At 34.4% G+C, this 21,359-nt stretch overlaps 2 protein-coding genes and 1 pseudogene across 3 annotated transcripts; 1 reads left to right on the forward strand and 2 right to left on the reverse strand.

Moving 5' to 3' along the window:
* Positions 1-2,283: 2,283 nt before the first annotated feature.
* LOC105641805 (transmembrane protein, putative (DUF1279)) lies at positions 2,284-3,130 on the reverse strand. The gene has a single exon (XM_012226421.4). It carries the CDS (start codon positions 2,944-2,946, stop codon positions 2,518-2,520), a length of 429 nt encoding a protein of 142 aa, XP_012081811.1. The 5' UTR covers positions 2,947-3,130; the 3' UTR covers positions 2,284-2,517.
* Positions 3,131-5,879: 2,749 nt separating this feature from the next.
* LOC105641821 (basic blue protein pseudogene) lies at positions 5,880-7,089 on the forward strand (annotated as a pseudogene). The gene is made up of 2 exons (XR_016321177.1): positions 5,880-6,077; positions 6,755-7,089. The product of XR_016321177.1 is annotated as a basic blue protein pseudogene (transcript).
* Positions 7,090-7,385: 296 nt separating this feature from the next.
* Positions 7,386-10,364, reverse strand: LOC105641820 (transcription factor ABORTED MICROSPORES). The gene is given in 10 exon segments (XM_089726325.1): positions 7,386-7,585; positions 7,588-7,741; positions 7,849-8,025; positions 8,104-8,367; positions 8,447-9,097; positions 9,226-9,299; positions 9,392-9,464; positions 9,578-9,755; positions 9,836-9,947; positions 10,239-10,364. Coding segments are annotated over 9 exon segments (1,716 nt in total). The 5' UTR covers positions 9,934-9,947; positions 10,239-10,364; the 3' UTR covers positions 7,386-7,538.
* Between the last annotated feature and the right edge of the window lie 10,995 nt (positions 10,365-21,359).

Consider the following 21,359-nt stretch of genomic DNA (forward strand, 5'->3'; position numbering starts at 1 on the left):
CCTTTTTGTGGCATCTCTATCTGTATAAATGGATTAAAACTCATATTTTTACCTTGTACCAAACATAAAAGTTATTTTGATTTTACAGATTTACAGAAAAATGTAGATCGAGTTAAAATACATAAAAATAAACTATTTTTTATTTTTTTAAACAAAGATTGGGTTAAATGGACAAAAATAAAAAATATTTTTAATTACATACAAATAAAAAAAAAAAAGCCAAATTAATTTAAGAACTTATACTTCTGTTTCTGACAAACATAGGTATTTACTTTTATTATTAAAATTTTTCCTTTAACTATTAAAGAGTTTCTACTGTATACTACTTTAAATAAATGTTTTTTCAATAAAAATAAAAAAATAAAAATGTTACCCTCTGTTTTTAATCCAATTGAAGTGCTTATTAAATTCTTGCTTTATTTCTCACAACACAATAGCATTTATTCAGTGTTCATTAAGTCTCTTCTACTGTAATAAAAAAAGAAAAAGTGCAAGCAATAGACATAAACAGCTTAAATGACCCAAAAAAATAAAATTTTTTTTTTTTTATTTTGGCAATTTTAGTCAATTTTGTTTTATTATGGCAATAGGTGCAGCAAACTCATTTTTTCATTGTGACGTCTAAAAAATTGCCAAAATAAAAAATCATGGCATCAATTGCTAAAATTAAAAGAATCGCTAAAATTACAAAAATTTTCAAAGCTTTTGTTTACCCTCTTTTTTTCTTGTTAATGTGGCGCTGATGTGTCAAAAAATAGACATCACTAACGGCTATGCCAGCAACTTATAAAACGGAAGCTATAATTGCAATGAAAAATAAATTCACACCACCATTGCCAAAATTAAAAAAATAGACTAGAATTGCAAAAATAGCCAAAATTCAGGGCTTCTTTTTTGGTCATTTAGGCATAGAAAAGGAATTTTTCACAGATTCAAGATGAAAAGCATATAGAGTAGGAATATGTTTTAGTCTCTTTGATTTCACATGAAGTAATGAAGGAAAGAAAAAAAGAAAGGAAAGGACAACATATCTAAAAAATATTCCCACAAATCAGAACAAATGCAGAAGCATATTGCAGGCATTATCAATAACTTGGACAGCTGCACAATGCATGTAATGAAGGAAATACAAGAAGCAACCAATGACATAATAAATTTTGATGAAATGAGATTTAGTACAAATGTACGAGTAATATATTCATGGTTTTGGGGAGGAAATACTGGTTGAAAAGACAAAAACGTTCCATCTATTAAGTTAATTTTGAAATGAGAATGACAATAGACAGCACCCAAAGAAAAAAGTCTACCTTTCTGTATGCCAAAAGAAGATTAATTCACTAAGCAATTTTATCAGCCTATAGAGACTTGTGTTATCCTAAGTAAGAAAAACAGTGCAAATTATTGTTGATGAGAACAAAGAAAGATGAAAAGTATTTTATGCATATCACATATCTAGAGAAGCGTCTTGTTCTACCTAAAGATTTTACTGCACTTACATAATCATCAAAGATTGAAGAATCACTTTTCAAGGACCTCCATAAGAAATAGTGCTATTTATAAGTTATTAAGTAGCAGATGAACAATATTGGAACTTTATCATCCAACAGACCAGGAAGAAATCATGAATCCATTGGAAATATTTCCTCAAATCTTCATTCAATTCAGATGTGATAATTGGCTTCATGGATATCAACAATAAGAAATGAATAATTATCACTAACATGAAAATTGATTTTGCTTCCTATGACCACATTATAATTCAAGCCACACCCCTAACTATAGATAGCACTTTTTTCAACCTCTTGGGGGATCTGATTAAATAACTAATGACAATATCTCTGATTATTCTACTATTTCGCTCAAGCTCAAAAGCAACCAACCATCAAATTCAAACTTAACAAACAACAACTTGTTCATCATTTTATCTATAGTAGCATCATCAATTATCATATAATTCAATTTGTAGAAAAAGATGTACTTTAAGATCATCAGTTCAAAGTGTAAAAAGAAAATCTTCAAAATAGCATGTCAAATATTCAATAAATTAAAAAAAACCAACCAACCCAGTTAGTGATGAGGGAAGATGATACCTTAACTGTCAAAATGGCAGTTCTAATATTCCTCTAATTTTCTCAACATAAAAAGGAGAAACAAAATTTGAGTATTTACACTTATAAGAAATCAAAAGTTCAATTTCTTGCAATCCAACTCCAATGGATATTAATAGTTCCCAATTATCATATGATTCAACAAACTTCAATAATCAAACACAACAAAGATGCATAGGGAAAAAAGAATCCATATTATTGAATCTGTGTCCTATCATGACAAAAAAACAAAAAATTAAAGTATTTATTACTATCACTAGAGATGATAAACCATATGTGATTCCAATTTCCTGTCTCCCTCTCTGTTTCATTCGACACCATCAAGGCAACCAGCAAGAAAAACAGAGATGCTCAAATAGGATGTCTTTAAAAGAAGAACTAAAAATTTAAATAATAATAACAGCAAAAATCATACACTGTTCTTGATAATCTTCCTCCTAGCCAAGAACCTAGCCACTGGAGGCGTAAGCGCAATTGTTATGGGCACCCGAATCGGAAAAAGCGCCTTGTTACACAGCACAGCAAGAGCAAGGGCACCACCAGTGGATGCAGCAAGCTCAGCCGTGCGATTTCTCTTCTTCTCCTCCGGCATTGATTTGGATTCATCCCTCTCTTCAAAATCATGGGATTTAAATTCCGGGTCTTGGGGTTGTGGGTTTTCATCTTTGGAGGATGAGATTCCAGGAAGATGCCACTTATCCAAAAGCGATTCGACGTCGACGTTGTTCTTGATGGCAATGTAAAGGCCGGTGATTGAGGCGCCAGAGACAGAGAAGTGGACGCCTAAAGCTACTTTTCCGTACTTCTTTAAGAGTTCTCTGAATCGGCCTCCTGCCATTTCGATTGATGGGTTCGATTTTGGAAGAAACTGTAGAAAGGGCTTTTAAGGTTGTTTAGGGTTTTTTGAAGGGTTTTTGACAAGTCAATTGCTAGCAGTGAAATGCAGGGAACTCAACAGTCTTGGAGTCGGAGACAGCTGACACGACGGCGTATTGGTTGTATTTATTATTAATTTTTTTTTACATAATCCGCCATTTCTTTTTAGAAGAAAAAAGTGATTTTATCGAAGGGGATAATCCAACAAAACAAAAGGATCAATAGAAGAAGGAATTTCCTCTATTCAAAGAGAAACATCTAAAGAAAACTTAGCAAGCTGAATTTTTAGGGACAACTGGTCAAATACATGTAATGCTCCCTGAATTTTGCAATTAATTTTACGGCATCCCCAACTTTGCAAGGACCAATTATATACTTGAAGTAAAAAATTTTACACTAATCCCATACTAACAATCGCGCGTGTATTACAAAGAAGCTAAGTAGGATAAGTAAACGAGAATAAAACCCATATTTTTTACACATTAGCAATTTTAAAAATAAAAAAAATAACATCCTTTGCAAAGCTTCATCTCTCTAGCTCAAAATCTTTATGTGGCTCTCCATTCTCTCCTCGTATCCACCGAACCCCATCCAAAAGCCCCTTCTCTCTCCCTCTTTTTCTTTGTGTCTAAAAGAGCAATCCCACTGAGCAAAAATAAAGCATATTTTCAGGAAAATAATGCATTATTTTCTCTCTCTTCAATCAGCTCCAGTTGATGCAGAGCAATTTGCACTTCAATATATGATCGCGGCACGACCATGCCATATCTAGCACGCCCGTGCCAACCTCTAGAAGTCCAGGGCGCGAGATACGCCCAAGCCTAAGAAGCACGAGCACGCCTGTGCTAGCCTCTGGAAGTCCAAGCACGCCCATGCCAAGTCAAACACGGCCGTGCCGAAGCCGACGAGTCCAGTTCGGTTTCGAGTGCCGACACGTCCGTGTCATACCCAGCACGCTCGTGCTAGTCCCTGGAAGTCCAAGCACGCCCGTATCATCCAGCACGCTCGTGCCGCCGACCTTACTAGGAATCAGATCGTGGAAGAGAAGCCATCTCTCAGTCCTCCATTCCTCATCTCCAGCCGTCATCGACCAAATTGTTAGCGAGCTCTGTTGCCTTGTCTTAAATTCAAATACTACAATTCTTTTAAATATTTGAAATGCTATAAATGAAAAGCTTTTTCAGGCATATAATATTTGAAACGGATGTGGTTTGTTAGTGAGAAAGCTATCCTCTTCTGTTGTTAACTTGATAAATAATTGTTGTTAATATTTTCAAATTTAAAATTTTGATAAATATTTATTGTTTTTTTATGCTTATATATGGGCAAGCAAAGGCCAAAAAATTATTACTTAATTTATTTATTTTGATGCAATCATGAAATGTATGCTCAAATCTATAATTTTTTTTAATGAATTATTCTGAAAAAGAAAAGAAAGAAAGAAACTTGGAAAAAATCGACATTTTGGGTCCTCCTTAGTGAAGATCATATTTTCAGTTCTCCCTTTATCCACTAATTTGAACAGAATTAAACATCATGCCCAAGCATATTACATTACGCACTTGGCTTCAAGGGGCCCACCAAAATTTTAAACAATAGTTCGTTGGATGAGTCAAAATTGTAATACATATGCGGTTGTCAACATTTAAGGTGTTTAATTGGTACAAAATTTCTTACTCTAGGTACATAATTAGTGTCTGTAAAGTTGAGGGTGTCATAAGGTTAATTTATTAAAGTTGAGAGAGCAATCTATGTATTTGGTCAATTTGAATTCAAATCATATTTTGATTTTTTTTCTAATTTAAGAGATTTAAAAAAAAATATAATATTTATTATATTTTCACTAATATTTCTTTGAAATTACATATATGTGGTCTTAAAAAAAAACTCATTGGACTATTTTTTCTTACTGAGATACATTGGACTAATTTTTTTAAATAATGAAATATTATAAAAAAAAATATTTGTTAAGTCAATTAATCTATAAATTTAAATTTTCAGTAATAATTACTACTTCGAAAATTACATATAATCAAGTCTCAAAAGTGAAATTTTTATTCAAAATTCTAATATAACTAATAGATCTAAGCAATTTATACACTAAATTATATTTAAATAAGAAAAACAAAATATAAAAAATGCAATAATTAAATCAGAATTTTTTTATTAAAAAATGAAACTGAATAGATCGGATTTGATCTTTTTAAATTAAATAAGTTTGATTTTTGGGATTTATTCAATATTTGAGTAATATCAAACTATTTCTTAATTTTTTCTATTAAACTCAGAAGAAATCGATTCTTTTTTTCAAAATTGAATTCAACTAATCAATTCAATTTAATTTGATTATTGTCCGGACTTATTTTTATTCAAAGGTAAATTCTTGGCTTAAAAAAATATTTTGTATATTATTATAGATTAGACATACAATTAAAATCACTAAATTATTCATCAAACGGTTGACAAAGAATTAACCTTTAAACTTCATAATCTGATAGCTTCATTCCTAAGTTGATAATAATTCAAAGTGTGCTGCTTTATTCTAATTTGGTAGTTATCTCATCATCTTTGTTTGCTTGAGGATTACATAACATGCGTGCAAGAATCAAAAGTTGAGAATTTGCATTATATTTCTTTATTTTTAATTATTACAAGTCATACTTTTACCCCACTTGCACATTAATTATTTTTTTATTTTTTATTTTCTTTCCAACATAACAAAATTACAAGTATGTTAAACATAGTATATAAACCCAGATAAGCTTAATTATTATATAATAAAGCATACTAATTTAGCTGCCATCTACAACTAATTAAATATAATCAATTAAAAATTAAAGTACTATAAAACAGCCATCATCTCTACTGTTTCACTAATATCATTTGCTTTGTATTGTAACTAAAAGATATTACAAATGGGAGAGACCAAGATCTTGAAATATATTACTATTATTATAGTGAATATGTTGTTCTTGTTCATCCATGTTAGATCTGAAGTAGTTTATACAGTTGGTGATGAAGAAGGCTGGACTTCTGATTCAAATTTTGGTTCATGGTCACACAAATATAATTTTAGTGTTGGCGATGTTCTTGGTATGTTATCATCTTCTTTTTGCTTAATTTATTTCTTCTTCAAGTGTTTTTTTTCTGAATAAATTGCTCAATTATGATTTAGTATGGAGGGTATTGGTTTGATGGTTATGCATTAATCTAGTCAAAATATTTCACTATTTCATGAAATTTGATCGAAAAAATTAGGTCAAGTGATTGAAAACCAATCATTTAGTATTTGGCTTTCGAACGAATTTCAATTTAGAAGTATTTGCTAAATCTAAAATTAGTGCAAATTTATTCAAAATCTAGCAATTGATAGTTTAAAATTTAATTGAAATACTAAAAATCAATATTTCTAACTATTAATGTTTAATTCTTCAACCGGTAGCTGTCAATAGATTTTTAAAATATATAAAGAGGATAGCTCATTTTCCCTTTTCTTAACAAAATTGGCAAACGATAATTTAATTGATGTTATGATCATATTTATATGTAGATGATTTATCTGCCTATGTTGGAGAAAATGAATATTACAATAACTAAAAATTGGTCCATTATAAAAAAATTGAGGTTACATATGTTAAGCATCAAAGCCATAATGTCTCCATGAATTGCAAATTAACATTAATCAACTCTAGACCATGCTTCCTTATTATTATTATTATTATTATTATTATTATTATTATTAATCATGTGTGTGTATTGTGAATATGTAGTTTTCAAGTATGTGAAGGGACAACACAATGTGTATGAGGTAATGGAGAAGACATATAGATCATGTGATACAAGCAGTGGAGTTATAGCAAAATATGAGAGTGGAAATGATGAAATAAAACTCACCCAACAAAAGAAGTATTGGTTCATTTGCAATGTAGATGGGCATTGTCTTGGAGGAATGAGATTTGAGATTGATGTTAAAAGACAATCCATTTCTACTTCAAATGGTGAACCAATTCCACCACCAACCTCTTCTACTACAAAGCATGCCTTGGACCCATGGAATATTTATTGCCTTGTTGCATTTGGAATTTTATTCAAATTGTATTCTTGAAATTTTTTTTGTTATTTTGTTATCTAGAACTTGTATTTCTTTTGTCATTTTTTAGCAATTGAATGTCTATTTTATAGTTCTAGAAGATTATTATATCTTTTTATGAATTCTTTTGATGTATAAAAGTTTTCAATTATTTTTTTTTAATTTATATTAATATTATATCGATTCTGATCGATGGGTGAATCTATTTTATCTAAACTTAAATATGAGTATGTTTATTAGTTAATTGTTGTGATTTTATCCTAATTAAAATCATTTTTAGCTACTTAGTTTGTTTGGTTATTGAATGAGAATCAAATTAAGTTGAGATTTTATTTTATTTTATTTTGCAATAAAATAATCTCATTTTATTTTATTTTATTTTGCACTATACTAAGTTTATCTCTTGAATTTAGTAATGATATTTAAAAATAAAAATTCTACCATGTTATCTATTCTAGCTATACTTAACCATGAAGGTTGTGGAGGTGGTGGTGATTGGAAGTGACATGGCATTGTGGAGGTGGTGATGGTGGTGGTGGTGGTGGTGGTGGTGGTGATAGTCCATGCCGTTACCATTATCTGAAGCTGGCCATCCTCTTGGATGGTCTCTTGTTAGCTCTAGCAAAGAGTTCCTCACATAATCTGCTTGAACCGTTTCACTGTCCTCCTGCCCAAAAAAAAAAAAAAAAAAAAAAAAAAAAGAAAAATTCGAAGATAATTAAACTCAAATTGATACATACATGTGCAGGACAAGGAATGGCTTAAAGCTCTAACCTCTACTTTGAAAACATTTGAGACAAGGCCTCTGCAGGTTGTTACATTGACGTTGGTAACTTCTAAGCCAAAAGAATCCAAAGCCTCCATTAATCTCACAAACCCACCTGCCTTATGCTCACAAAATACCTTTACAAAGAACTCATTTCCATCTATTTGAGCCACTTCTACTTGGACCTGCAATTGTTTCATTAACAAATTAATAATTTAATTAAGAAATGAGTTATTAAACATGGGATTTATCTAATTAATTACCTCCATTTGTTGTCCCTTATCATGAAAATTTTCTGACTTTTGCTGATTCAATTTTGGGCAGCTAACTTCTGATGCTCCCGCCTGAAACCCATTTCCAAGACCTCCATTTTGACTTAGAGTTTCCGATGGAATATTGTTTTGATTCCCATTTTTGCCACCTTCATCATCTGAATGCTCTTTAAGCTCATCTTGCAGTTCTTTTTCTTGCTGCTGCAACTCCTTCACAAATTCAATTGCATCTCCAAGTATGGCAGCCTTGTTCAGCTGATCATAAAAACACAACATTACACATAAATATACATATAAACATCAATAATTAAAAGGTAGAAGAAGACATAATTACATTAGAAATTTTGGGGACCAAGGCACGTAGATCATAGAGTCTCTCTTTAAGCCTTTTCCTTCTCTTTCTTTCAGCATGAAGATTTTTAGTTTCAGGTTTTCTTCCTGTCCTTCTCATATATTTAGCATCATTTTCGTCATCAAGTTCATCATAATTACAGTCCATCGAATCCGATTTCCCTTTCTCCTGTTTAATACACTCTTTATCATCCCATTGCTTCTCTTCTTTATTATTACTATCACTTATTACTGATTTCTGAATATCTTCAACTCCATCAACCGCGCCTTCGAAGAAAGTATCATCACCATTTTTAGTCTTGTAGTTCTTATTATCCTCATTATAATTAAATTGCTGCAAGAAATTCATTGGAGGACTGCATAGAGGGACTCGGTTTCCGGAGATATCATATGCTAAGTTATTCAAATTCTCTAATGCTTGATGTGCCTGGAATTGATTAATTTGAGGGTGATGGTGATGATCATGATCTTGATCAACAGCTAGAAATGGTTTCGAAGATTGTTGTTCACTGATCATGTTCATATTAATTGCAAAACTTGCTTCCATGTTGGTTTAGTTTATAATGGCTTCTTGCTCCCTTATAATGCTACATTGAGATGTTACAAAATCTATTAATTGTTGATCTTCAGATACCTGTAATTAAAACAATAATTAGCTAATAAATAATTTTATATTTATCATGTCAAGATCATTTTTGTACTCTAATTAATTAAAGAAAACCTAATATTTGTATTGATCATGAAAAAGGGTTGTCACTTTACTTGTTTAGTAACAAACAGCTCTAATAGTCCTCCAGGAACTGGTATCAAAGCCCTAGTTCCAACTGTTCCCTGAATTATTAATAATAATTAACATTAATTTGAAAATTAGGGATTGTAATTTATTTATATAGAAAGAATTAAAGGAAATTAAACTCACTCATTTCAGGAACACTTGAATCTGAACAACTAGAAAAATTTAGCCATCTGGGTTGGTTTGATATCAAGGTCTGTGCATGAATCTATTAAAAGAGATAGAGAGAACAAATACAAAGCAGTCTTCATGTAATGATAAACTAATAACTAATAGTTAAGGAAGGTTAAACAGAGAATAAATTAATATACAAAACTTATACCCAGAGTCTAATGGGATTGAAGTGGGCAGTTGTGCAAGAAGTTCACAAGATTTAGTTCTTTGGTGTTGAAAGATTAAATCCCTACAACAAGAAGAAGAAAGAGGAAATTGAACGTCATCTCCACCATTTTGTATGTCCTCAGTTCCACCACAGCAACACTCCATCCATTCGAGAAACCTACAAAAAAATTGAAAAAAAAAAAATAAGAGAGAGAATTTGATTATGCAATTTATAATATAAATTAGTATTTTTCTAACCTTTGGTCATCACTAAATATCCAAAGAACACAATAATCCCAGCCTTTCAAACCCACAAGAGGCCTTAGTCTTTCTATGAGGCTTTGAAGTACATTCATGATGTCATATTTACCTGCAAACAATTATTGGTTAAAGCCATATGCTATATAATTATTAACAAACAAGACAAACATACGTATGTATACTAATATCCATTACAAAGCACACAATTTTATTTATCCAAAATATACTAAAACGATCATGCACTTTCTATAAAGTCAGAGTTTGATATATGGAAAAATATTTATAAGAAGCGGCAATTGTGAACTCTAGAATGAATCCGTTATTCTTATACTGAAAAAGAATACTGAAATATGAGAAGGATTTGAACGTTAAACATATGAATTCACCGGTAATTACCTACCGATAAAGATATCTCCCTTTTCAACCAAACAAACTTAAGCAAGAAAAACTAAAGAAATGATGAATATGAACTTCAAATGATAGATACGGTTAACTGCAGCATCTTACAACAGAAGATTAGACCCAAATCATCATACCTCAGCATTTTATATGTTTTCTTTTATTTTAGGGTTTCTTTAACAAAAGAAACAAAGAAAAATTTACCTTTTTCCTCTGATGTGTGTATATATATATATATATATATATATATTATTATTATTATTATTTTTCGTAAAACTCTCTCTTGTTATATATCTGTGATGGAGTTTATATCTGGTAGGTGAACTGCAGTGCTTGCATGAGGAAGATTATATATGAGCAGTGCTAAATGTACAAGAAGTGCATGGATAGTCTTTATAACACAAGGTAGGCAGAATTATAAGAAGAGGAATCGTTGGATCATTTCAAACCAACGGTTGAAAATTAGGGATGTAAAACTTGAGAACGTAAGTGGAGATATGTGTAATTAGAATAATTAATATATATAATTTGTGGCCTTTTATGATGGAAGGGGCATATTGCATGAGCTAAGATGGCGTGCAAAACCCTAACTACCTTATATAAGAGTATTTCATCTATTTTGGTTGACTAGTCTTTCGTGTCTCAACTACTCTACAAACATTAAGCCAAAAATGTGCACTCTAGCTAATTAGTTTTAAAATCTGTAAAGTTCTTTATCTATGTAGAGAAGATAGATAATTAAGGAAGGAAATACTTTGTTGAGTAAATTTGGTTGTCTCCATTTGATGATATTTTATTAGCTGACGGAAAATAGGAACTTATACTCATGTACTATATACTATTGATTTCGGGTATCAGAAAGAAAAGGAAATTGATGATATTAAATTTAGAAGTTTTGAGATTTTTAAAGTAAAATTTCCCTCTTTGCCTTTTAGCCTCTATGACTAGTTTTTCTTTTCTATCTTGGTATGTAAGAGTAATATGCATAACAGAAGTGGAAGAGTTTTATTTTTGCTTAGGTTTTGGAATTGTCCACCCGAAATGTTCTGAAGTTTAACGTTGATGGGGCTGCGAGAGGAAAACTAGGTCCAGCTAGTATTGGTGGGGTTTTGAGAAATTCTCTTGGCTTGGTTAGTTATATTTTCTATCAATAGGTGGGAATTTTTACACACTGAAGCTGAACTATTAGTAATTTTGAAGGCAATTGAGTTATTTTGTTATTCTAACTATAATTCGCTACCTTAAATTATTGAATCTGACTCTAAAATGTCATTTTGTGGGTTTCTCAGATAGATAAACGATCTTGGCAATAGTGGATTTGTTTTAATAAGTTTGATCTGTAATATATTCTTTTGTCAAAGTGATTTTAAGCATGTAAACAGAGAATGCAATCAATTTGCAAATTATTTAGCTAAAAAGGGTATTGATGCTGTGGAACCTTTTGTGGCATGGGTTTAAGTTTATAGCTTTTGTGCTTTTCCATTGGGATGTTGATCTAGTTGTTTTTATTCTTATCTCAAGAAGAAACACTATTATTTATGCTTTTTGATCTATTATTATATATTTCTTCTAGGTTTTTTTCACTTAACTTTTTCAGATTAAGTTTGGGTGTATTGGGAAGCCTATTGACTTGGATTAGTTGTCTAGATAAATTAAGTTTTTTCCTGCATATTAATAAAATAAATTAAATTTACTGATAAAAAAAAAAGAGTGTCTGTCTATACAAGGGAAAAGCTACAGTTTGTCAACCAAGAACTCAAACTGGAGTCTCTCTGTTTTTTATTCTTAATATGTCAAATACTTAATTTTTTTTTATATTCTTTAATAAATGCAATGATGCCACTCATTAGAAAATAGGAAAAATGCTCAAATTGCCCATTTGAACTTGTACCCAATATTCAATTTACCCATTTTCCACCTTTTTGGCCAAAAAAAAAAAAAAAAAAACTCATTAAATCGTAACAGTTGGATCCAATTACTTATTTTTTAGCTTGGGCCAAGCAATGAACTCCACGCGGTCAAAGAAAAAAAAAAATATTATTCTCTCAATCAATAAAAAAACTCACGTTAACCTCGACTTTTAAATGTTCTTCTTCCAAACCTGCTCTTCCATTACCCATGTCAGCTCCATACCTATTCATATAATTTTCATAAGATCATCTCCTTTTAAAGAGTTGGTCAATAGCACCAATGGTCCTTCCTAGAAAAACAAAAAATTGTTTGGTAATCTAGATACCCAATGCAGGAAGAGAATAAGATGGGACGGGTAGTAAGTAGAACAAAGGTTTACTTCCACCATCTCCCATAGCCAAATGCATCATCTTTTAATATCATGTCCTGGCAAACAATAGTTCAAACATGATGACCGTACAAAATGCCAGTAAAAAAAAAAAAAGGAAAAAGAAAAAATAAATCATAAAGCAAAGATAATTTGAAAAGACAATAGATAAGTGGTACTCAGCATCATTGTCAAGATATTGGGCTTGATTATATTTCATGGCTCATTTTAACTAACTAGATATCTCTTTATTAGTTTTTTGCTTCTGTTACTTCAAACTCACGTGCTTGTCATGTGTCTTTTATTTATTTATTTTCCTAAAAGTTTTAGATAGAGTCTTTAGGAATCTGCAGTTTTTTTTTTTTCGTGCTATCAAGCACTACTTCAGTTGCTGCTATTGTGGCGTCGTGTTTGCGTCAATTTCTATTTTCAGTTCAGTTCATCACTATAAATGTAAAGGATTCTTATGAATGAAATATCACCTTTACATCAATATTTCTTTTCTTTCACTTTCAGTATTCCCTTTGTTTATAAAGAAACTTTGTCTTATTTCTGTGTTTTCCATTATTAAACCTTCAACTGGTATCAGAGCCCTATTCTTAAGGGACTTGTGTGATGGAATCTGAAGGGAATTTTTCTCCAAATGCTCCAATCATCTTTGACGGAGAAAACTATGAAATTTGGGCAATCAGAATGGAAGCCCACTTGGATGCTCTTGATCTTTGGGAAGCTGTGGAAGAGGATTATGAAGTTGTTCCGCTGCCTGCAAATCCCACCATGGCCCAGATCAAAAACCATAAGGAGAGGAAAACCAGAAAATCAAAGGCGAAAAATTGTTTGTTTTCCGCTGTTTCAAACACTATTTTCACCAGAATTATGTCTCTCAAAACAGCTAAGCAAGTTTGGGATTATTTGAAGGAGGAGTATGCCGGTGATGATAGGATTCGTGGTATGAAAGCTCTCAATTACATAAGAGAGTTTGAATTGCAAAGAATGAAGGAGTCAGAGACAGCCAAAGAATACTCTGAAAGGCTGCTCGATATTGTCAATAAAGTAAGGTTACTTGGCACTACTTTTGACGATTCGAGAATTGTTCAAAAAATTTTAGTTACTGCTCCTAAAAAATATGAAGCATCCATTACCACTTTGGAGAATACAAGGGATTTATCCACAATCACCTTGGTAGAGTTATTAAACTCGTTTCAGGCTCAGGAACAGAGGAGATCTATGAGGCAGAATGGTTTTGTTGAGGGAGCTCTCCCAGTCAGACATCATGAAGAAAAGGACTTTCAGAGAAAGCAAGCTGGTTCAAATGATGAGCAAATCATAGCTAATCACAATCGTGGCAAAGGTGGAGGCTCAAAAGAATATCCTCCTTGCAAACAGTGTGGCAAAACAGGTCATGCACCATTCAAATGTTGGAGAAGACCAGATGCCAAAGTAAGAAATGCAATCAGCTTGGACATGAAGCTATAATTTGCAAAAGCAAGAATCAAGAAGCTAATGCCCAAGTTGTTGATCAGGATGAAGAAGATCAAATTTTTGTGGCAACATGTTTTTCCACCAAGTGCACATCTGAAAGTTGGTTGATCGACAGTGGTTGTACAAACCACATGAGTTATGACATAACTCTATTTAAGGAATTGAATCCTACTAAGATCACTAAAGTTAGAATTGGAAATGGTGTCTATATTCCAACAAAAGGGAAAGGAACCATTGTAATTACAACAACGTCAGGTATAAAAATAATTTCTGATGTTCTTTTTGTGCCTGACATTGACCAAAATTTGTTGAGTGTGGGCCAACTTGTTGAAAAAGGATTCAAAGTAACATTTGAAGATCGATATTGTGCCATTTATGATGCAAAAGGGGAGCAGGTTCTGCGAGTTAAAATACGGGGTAGAAGTTTTTTTTTCGATCCAACAGCAGAGGAGCAAGCTGTCTTTTCTGCAGAAACTAACATCACCGAGATTTGGCATAAGAGACTTGGCCATTGTCATATTCAACGCATGTTGGAGATGAAAAAGAAAGATATGATAAGAGACTTGCCGATGCTTACTGAACAATTGCCAAACTGCGATGCTTGTCAATTTGGTAAACAAACCAGATTGCCCTTTCCAAAATCAACCTGGAGAACTTCACAGAAGTTACAATTAATTCATACAGATGTTGCTGGACCACAAAGAACTCCATCTCTCCAAGGTAGCCTCTACTTTATTCTGTTTATTGATGATTTTACAAGAATGTGTTGGATTTTCTTCTTGAAATACAAGTCAGAAGTGGCTGAAGTTTTCTGGAAGTTCAAAAATATGGTGGAGAACCAAAGTGGCTGCAAAATTCAAGCTGTAAGGTCTGATAATGGGACGGAATACACCTCTTCTCAATTTAATTCCTTGTGTGAAGAAGCTGGCATTGAACATCAATTCACAGCACCTTACACGCCGCAACAAAACGGAGTCAGTGAGAGGAGGAACATATATGTGATGGAGATGGTGAGATGTTTATTGCATGAGAAGAATTTGCCTAAAGTTTTTTGGGCAGAGGCTGCCAACACAGCCGTATTTCTTCAAAATCGACTTCCAAGCAAGGCATTGAAGGATCAAACACCATTTGAGGCCTGGTATGGTTTTAAGCCTTCATTGAAATTTCTTAAAGTGTTCGGAAGTTTTTGTTTTGTTCATGTTCCACAGAATAAGCGTGACAAACTAGACAAAAAAGCCATTCCTGGTATTTTTGTCGGTTACAGCTTAGTCTCCAAAGCTTACAAAGTCTATCATCCACAAACTGGAAAGATGACTATTACCAGAGATGTTCACTTTAATGAAGAGGAGCAATGGGATTGGAATGACTCACCAGGACTTCTTTCCGAAAAGCAGTTGAAAGACAAATGGCTAGAGGAAAACATTGATGATTCACCAGTTAGAGGAACCAGGTCACTCTCTGAAATTTATCAAAGTTGTAATATGGCAGTCTATGAGCCGGCAGGACATGAAGAAGCTCTTAGAGATCCAAAATGGAAAAAAGCAATGGAGGAGGAGATGTCGATGATTCAAAAGAATAAAACATGGGAGTTAGTCGACAAACCTGCTGACAGAAAAATCATAGGAGTGAAGTGGGTGTTCAGAACAAAATTAAATGCAGATAGCTCCATCAATAAACACAAGGCTTGCAACATCCCTTCCCAGTCCACCCGTTAACTCAAATGAACCGAGCTGAGATGCTACAATCTGGTTAAACCTATGTCCTTTCATGCTAATATCATGTTGTATGCTGAATATGATGTCAAGCTGTTACTTTTTACATTAGGAAAATATAGATATGTACTTAATATTTACAAGACATGATACTAATTTTCAAAATGAAATGGGCCCAACTGTGTGCCCTGTACATGCCATGATAAGGATAGACAGAATCAAAATATCAAAATGAGTAGCTACCCTGAAGACTGAGTCTTCCACAGATGAACTACAGCAGTTGTAAACCTTGGATCACGATCAGATATAATGGATGATGGAACTCCATGTAGTCGAACTATTTCTCTAACATAAATTTCTGCTAACTTGTCCAGAGAATAGTCCATCCTAACTGGTAGAAAGTGCGCAGACTTGGTTAATCTATCAACAATTACCCATACTGCATCATGCTTCCGCTGCGTCTGAGGTAATCCGGTAACAAAATCCATCGTGATCTGATCCCATTTCCATGTTGGCACTGTTATTGGATGAAGCAACCCAGCTGGCAATTGATGTTCTGCTTTTACTTGTTGACATGTCAAACATCTTGTTACAAAATTGCCAATGTCTTTCTTCATGCCCGGCCACCAATAGCCTTTCTTCAAATCTTGATACATCTTAGTACTGCCTGGATGCATTGTATATGGACTGTTATGAGCTTCATGCAGAATCTTCTGTCTGATTTCCCCTTGTGGTACAACAACTCTGTCTTCATAGAACAATACTCCACTGTTATCCAATTTGAATTTCCCACCATGGTCTTCCTGTACTTGTTTAACCCAGATTGCTATTTGCTCATCTTTCTTCTGTGCTTCTGCAACTTCCTGAGCCCAAGATGGTTGTACTTGCATCTGTGCTAGAATAGCTCCCTGCCGTTGCAACTCCATGCTGATTCTCATTGCTCTCAAAGCATACAATGGTTTTCGACTAAGGGCATCAGCTACCACATTAGCTTTACCCAGATGGTAATTAATGACGTAATCATAATTAGCCAGAATCTGCATCCACTTCCGTTGTCTTGAATTCAAGTCTTTCTGTGTCGGTAAATACTTTAAACTCTGATGATCAGTGTAAATGTAACATTTTTCACCGTATAGATAATGCCTCCATACTTTGAACGCTAGAATAATGGCTGCCAGTTCTAAATCATGGGTTGGATAATTCAATTCATGTGGCTTCAATTGTCTGGAGACATAAGCTACCACTTTACTGTCTTGCATGAGTACACATCCTAACCCAGTATGAGAGGCATCACTGTAAATCTCAAATTCTTTACCTGACACTGGTTGGGTCAACACTGGTGCTTCAGTCAACATTTTCTTCAAAGTTTCAAAACTCTGCTGACACCTATCATCCCATTGGAATACAACCTCTTTCTTCAATAATCTTGTTAAAGGTGATGCAATGATGGAGAATCCCTTTACGAACTTTCTGTAATAGCCGGCTAAACCCAGAAAACTTCGAACTTCTGTAACATTCCTGGGTGGTCTCCAATCAATAATAGCTTCGATCTTCTTAGGATCCACTCTGATACCCTCTGATGACACCACATGTCCTAAGAAAGAAACTTCTTCTAGCCAAAATTCACATTTACTGAGCTTGGCATACAGCTGTTTATCCCTCAGTGTCTGAAGTACAATCCGCAAATGTTTATCATGTTCAACCCTGTCTCTAGAGTAGACCAAAATGTCATCTATAAACACCACCATGAACTGATCCAGATATGAATGAAACACACGGTTCATAAGATCCATGAAAACCGCCGGTGCATTAGTGAGACCGAATGGCATTACTAAAAATTCATAGTGACCATATCAGGTCCTGAATGCTGTCTTAGAGATATCTTCTTCCTTTATCCGCAACTGATGGTATCCTGACCTGAGATCGATCTTAGAAAACATGCCTGCACCCTTTAGCTGATCAAACAAATCGTCGATGCGAGGCAATGGATACTTATTCTTGATTGTCAGCTTGTTCAGCTGTCTGTAATCAACACACAGTCTGAGTGATCCATCTTTCTTCTTAACGAATAACACCGGTGCTCCCCAAGGTGATACACTGGGTCTGATAAAGCCTTTGTCTAATAACTCCTGCAGTTGAATCTTTAACTCTTTTAGCTCTACTGGTGCCATTCTGTAAGGTGCAATTGATACTGGCGCTACTCCAGGATAGACATCTATGGTAAACTTCACTTCCCTCTTTGGTGGTAACCCTGGTAACTCTTCTGGAAATACGTCTGGATAATCACACACTGTTGGTATGTCTTGTACTTTTAACTTTTCTTTCTCTGCTTTCAATGCACAAACCAAGTATGCTTCACAACCCTTCTGAATTAATCTCTTTGCTGCCATGGCTGATATCACATTACCCAGAAAATCTCGCCGCTTCCCGACGACTGTAATCTCTTCTCCTGCTGCTGTATATAATGTCACCCTTTTCTTTGCACAATCAACTATAGCCTGATGTCTGGAGAGCCAATCCATACCCAGAATAACATCAAATTCTTTGAATGGCAACTCCATAAGATCTCCTGGAAACTCCTTTCCATGAATAACAACTGGACACCCTTTGACTACTATATGAGTTTTTACTGTATCTCCTAATGGATTAGTAACCAAAATACCCTGACTCACATGCTCAATTGCTAACCCTTTAACCCAGTGTTTAGGTACGCTAATGTATGAATGTGATGATCCAAGATCAATTAAAGCATAAACTGTATGATCAAATAAAGAAAACGCACCGACTATGACATCTGGAGCTTCCTCATCTTCCTTGGCTCGCATAGCATAGACCCTGGTTGGAATTCTGGTATCAGGTCTGTCCACAGTCTCTGACTGCTGTCTCTGCCCTCCGGAGCTCTCGACTCTACTCCGACCTCTACCTCTGCCTGCTATGAACTGTGTAGAAACTTCTGCCCTCTTAGGACAGTCCTTCTTCTGATGGTCTGATGTGCCACATATCATGCATCTACCTGTCACCATCCAACAATCTCCACCATGTCGTCTGCCACAATGCTCACAAGGTGGAAAAGTATAACCATCGGACCCTGTGCCTCTACTGGTGCCTCTACCAGCTCCTCTGCCTGAACCTCGACCACCACCGGCAGAACTAGCCACAACTGATGCCGCTGGCGCATGAGCACCCCTAGCTGTGCCGTGGCTAAAAGGATGCCTAGGACCAGCTGAAGTACTACCACCTCTGAATCTCTTGCTCTCCGACTGATATGTACTGGGTGCACTCTGAGTCTGATCTCTCTTCTGCTGAGACCGCTGGCGTCTGGTACGCTGACTGGCCTGAATTCGCTCTATCTCCTGAGCTGCCTCTACCAAAGCTGAGAACTCTCTAAATCTGGAAGCTACCACTCCCATCTGAATCTCATCATTCAGGCCCTCCTGAAACTTTTTACACCTCTCTACCTCTGTAGCCACTATCCGGTCACTATACCTGCTGAGTTTGGTGAATTCTCTTAATTACGTTGGCAAGGTAGTCACATATTGAGCTCAAGTAGCAACTGCCAGTCTGCCCTGCTGTTGGTTTCCAGCCTGCCCAGTTTATACTATTTTGGTCATATCTCTCAATTTATAACTCCAATTTAGGTGATTCTACATTCTATGGTTAGCTAACACATTAGGCTACAAATTTGTCTTCTACCACATCTCTTAATTACGTTGGTAAGGTAGTCAAACATTGAGCTCAAGTAGTAACTGTCAGTCTGCCCTGCTGTTGGGTTCCAGCCTGCACAGGTTATACTATTTTGGTCACAGATCTCAATTTATAACTCAAATTTAAGTGATTCTAAATTCTATGGTTAGCTAACACATTAGGGTACAAATTTTTCTTCTACCACATCTCTTAATGACGTTGGTAAGGTAGTCAAATATTTACCTAAATGAGCAACGTCCAGTCCGCCCAAACTGGTGGTTTCCAGCCTGCCTAGTCTGTACTATTTTGGTCATATCTCTCAATTTATAACTCCAATTTAGGTGATTCAAAAACTCATGGACAGCTAAAACATAGAGGAACAAATAACTCTTCTATAACACTCCCTAATTCCATCGTTAAATAGAGTCAAAATCAGGGTTAAGTTACTGGTCAGTGATCCAACAAACCTGGTTCAGCATGAATTCAATGTCTACTTCATTCATTCAATTCATCCCATGCTTTATCACCATTTACAGACCTCTAATTCAACATTCAGCAACATATCTTTGCTTTATCCACACACTACAAAAGTGTTCATGCAAGAAAATGTGAAAAACTAAAAGAGATATCAAACCTTCAACCAAAAGAGCTTTAAATCTTCTTATTAGCTTCCTTTTCCTCCAACTTTGAGCTCCCCTCTCCTATACATCATAACTCTTATAAATCATCTAAAATATCACAAAAGTATGAAATTTAAGAAAGGCTACTTACTTGGATAGAGTTCTAGGTTGAATTTAGTGTTTAAATCACATGAAAAGTGATGGAGAAAGGAAGGAGATGAAGAGAAAGATAAGAGGAGATGAAGAGAAAGATGGAGATGAAGAAGAAGACGATGAAGATGAAGATGAAGAAAATGAAGAAAGCAAACTGAAATGGAAGTCTCGTGTAGTCCAAATATATCTTTGATTGTGTGTTAAAAATTACCAAATAGTACCTAAATTTTCCATATGTTACGTTTTAATACCTAAACTTTCTATTTTAGTGCAAGTAAGTCCTACTCCTTATACTTTGATCTTTTTGTTTCATTCAAGTAAGTCCACTTCTTTTACTTATTTATGGTACATCCCATTTTACCCCACTCTGGCGTTAACCGGTTTCTAGTTCAACCCGACTCGACTCATGTATATGCAACGATTCGATTCAGTAGGATGTTACAAGGCTAGACTTGTTGTTAAGGGTTATGCCCAGATTTTTGGTGTTGATTACTCAGACACCTTTGCTCCTGTGGCTCGATTGGACACAATCAGAATGCTTCTAGCCATTGCCACTCAAAAAGGTTGGAAAGTATTTCAATTAGATGTCAAATCTGCATTTTTAAATGGTGTTCTGCAGGAAGAAATATATGTGGAGCAGCCTGCTGGTTTTATCATGCAAGGTGAAGAAGATAAAGTCTACTTGCTCAAAAAGGCTCTTTATGGTTTGAAACAGGCACCCAGGGCCTGGTACAGCAAGATAGATGATTATCTACAAAGCTTAGGCTTCAAAAAAAGCTTATCAGAGGCAACTCTTTATATTAAACATAAGGACAATAATGTTCTTATAGTTTCTCTTTATGTTGATGATATCTTGGTGACAGGAAATAATGCCTTGCTGATTGAAAAATTCAAACAAGAAATGGAGCAGGTTTTTGAAATGACAGATCTTGGTCTCATGAACTATTTTCTTGGAATGGAAATTACACAAAGCCAGAATGAAGTATTCATTTGTTAGAAGAAATATGCCAAAGAAATTCTGAAGAAATTCCAAATGGAGGAATGCAAAGCTGTTGTTACACCCATGAATCAAAAGGAGAAGCTGAGCAAAGGAGATGGAACCGAGAAAGTTGATGAAGGCTACTACAGAAGCTTGGTTGGATGCCTTATGTACCTTACTGCCACCAGACCTGACATTTTATTTGTTGTAAATC

Source organism: Jatropha curcas, chromosome 1 (genome assembly GCF_041381405.1).
Source record: "Jatropha curcas cultivar XTBG-Jc1 chromosome 1, XTBG_Jcur_1.0, whole genome shotgun sequence".
In the NCBI taxonomy this organism is placed as follows: Eukaryota; Viridiplantae; Streptophyta; class Magnoliopsida; order Malpighiales; family Euphorbiaceae; genus Jatropha; species Jatropha curcas.

What these genes read in the sequence shown, in the direction of transcription:
- LOC105641805 (XM_012226421.4), bottom strand. Translation starts at nt 2,946, where the DNA reads ATGGCAGGAGGCCGATTCAGAGAACTCTTAAAGAAGTACGGAAAAGTA.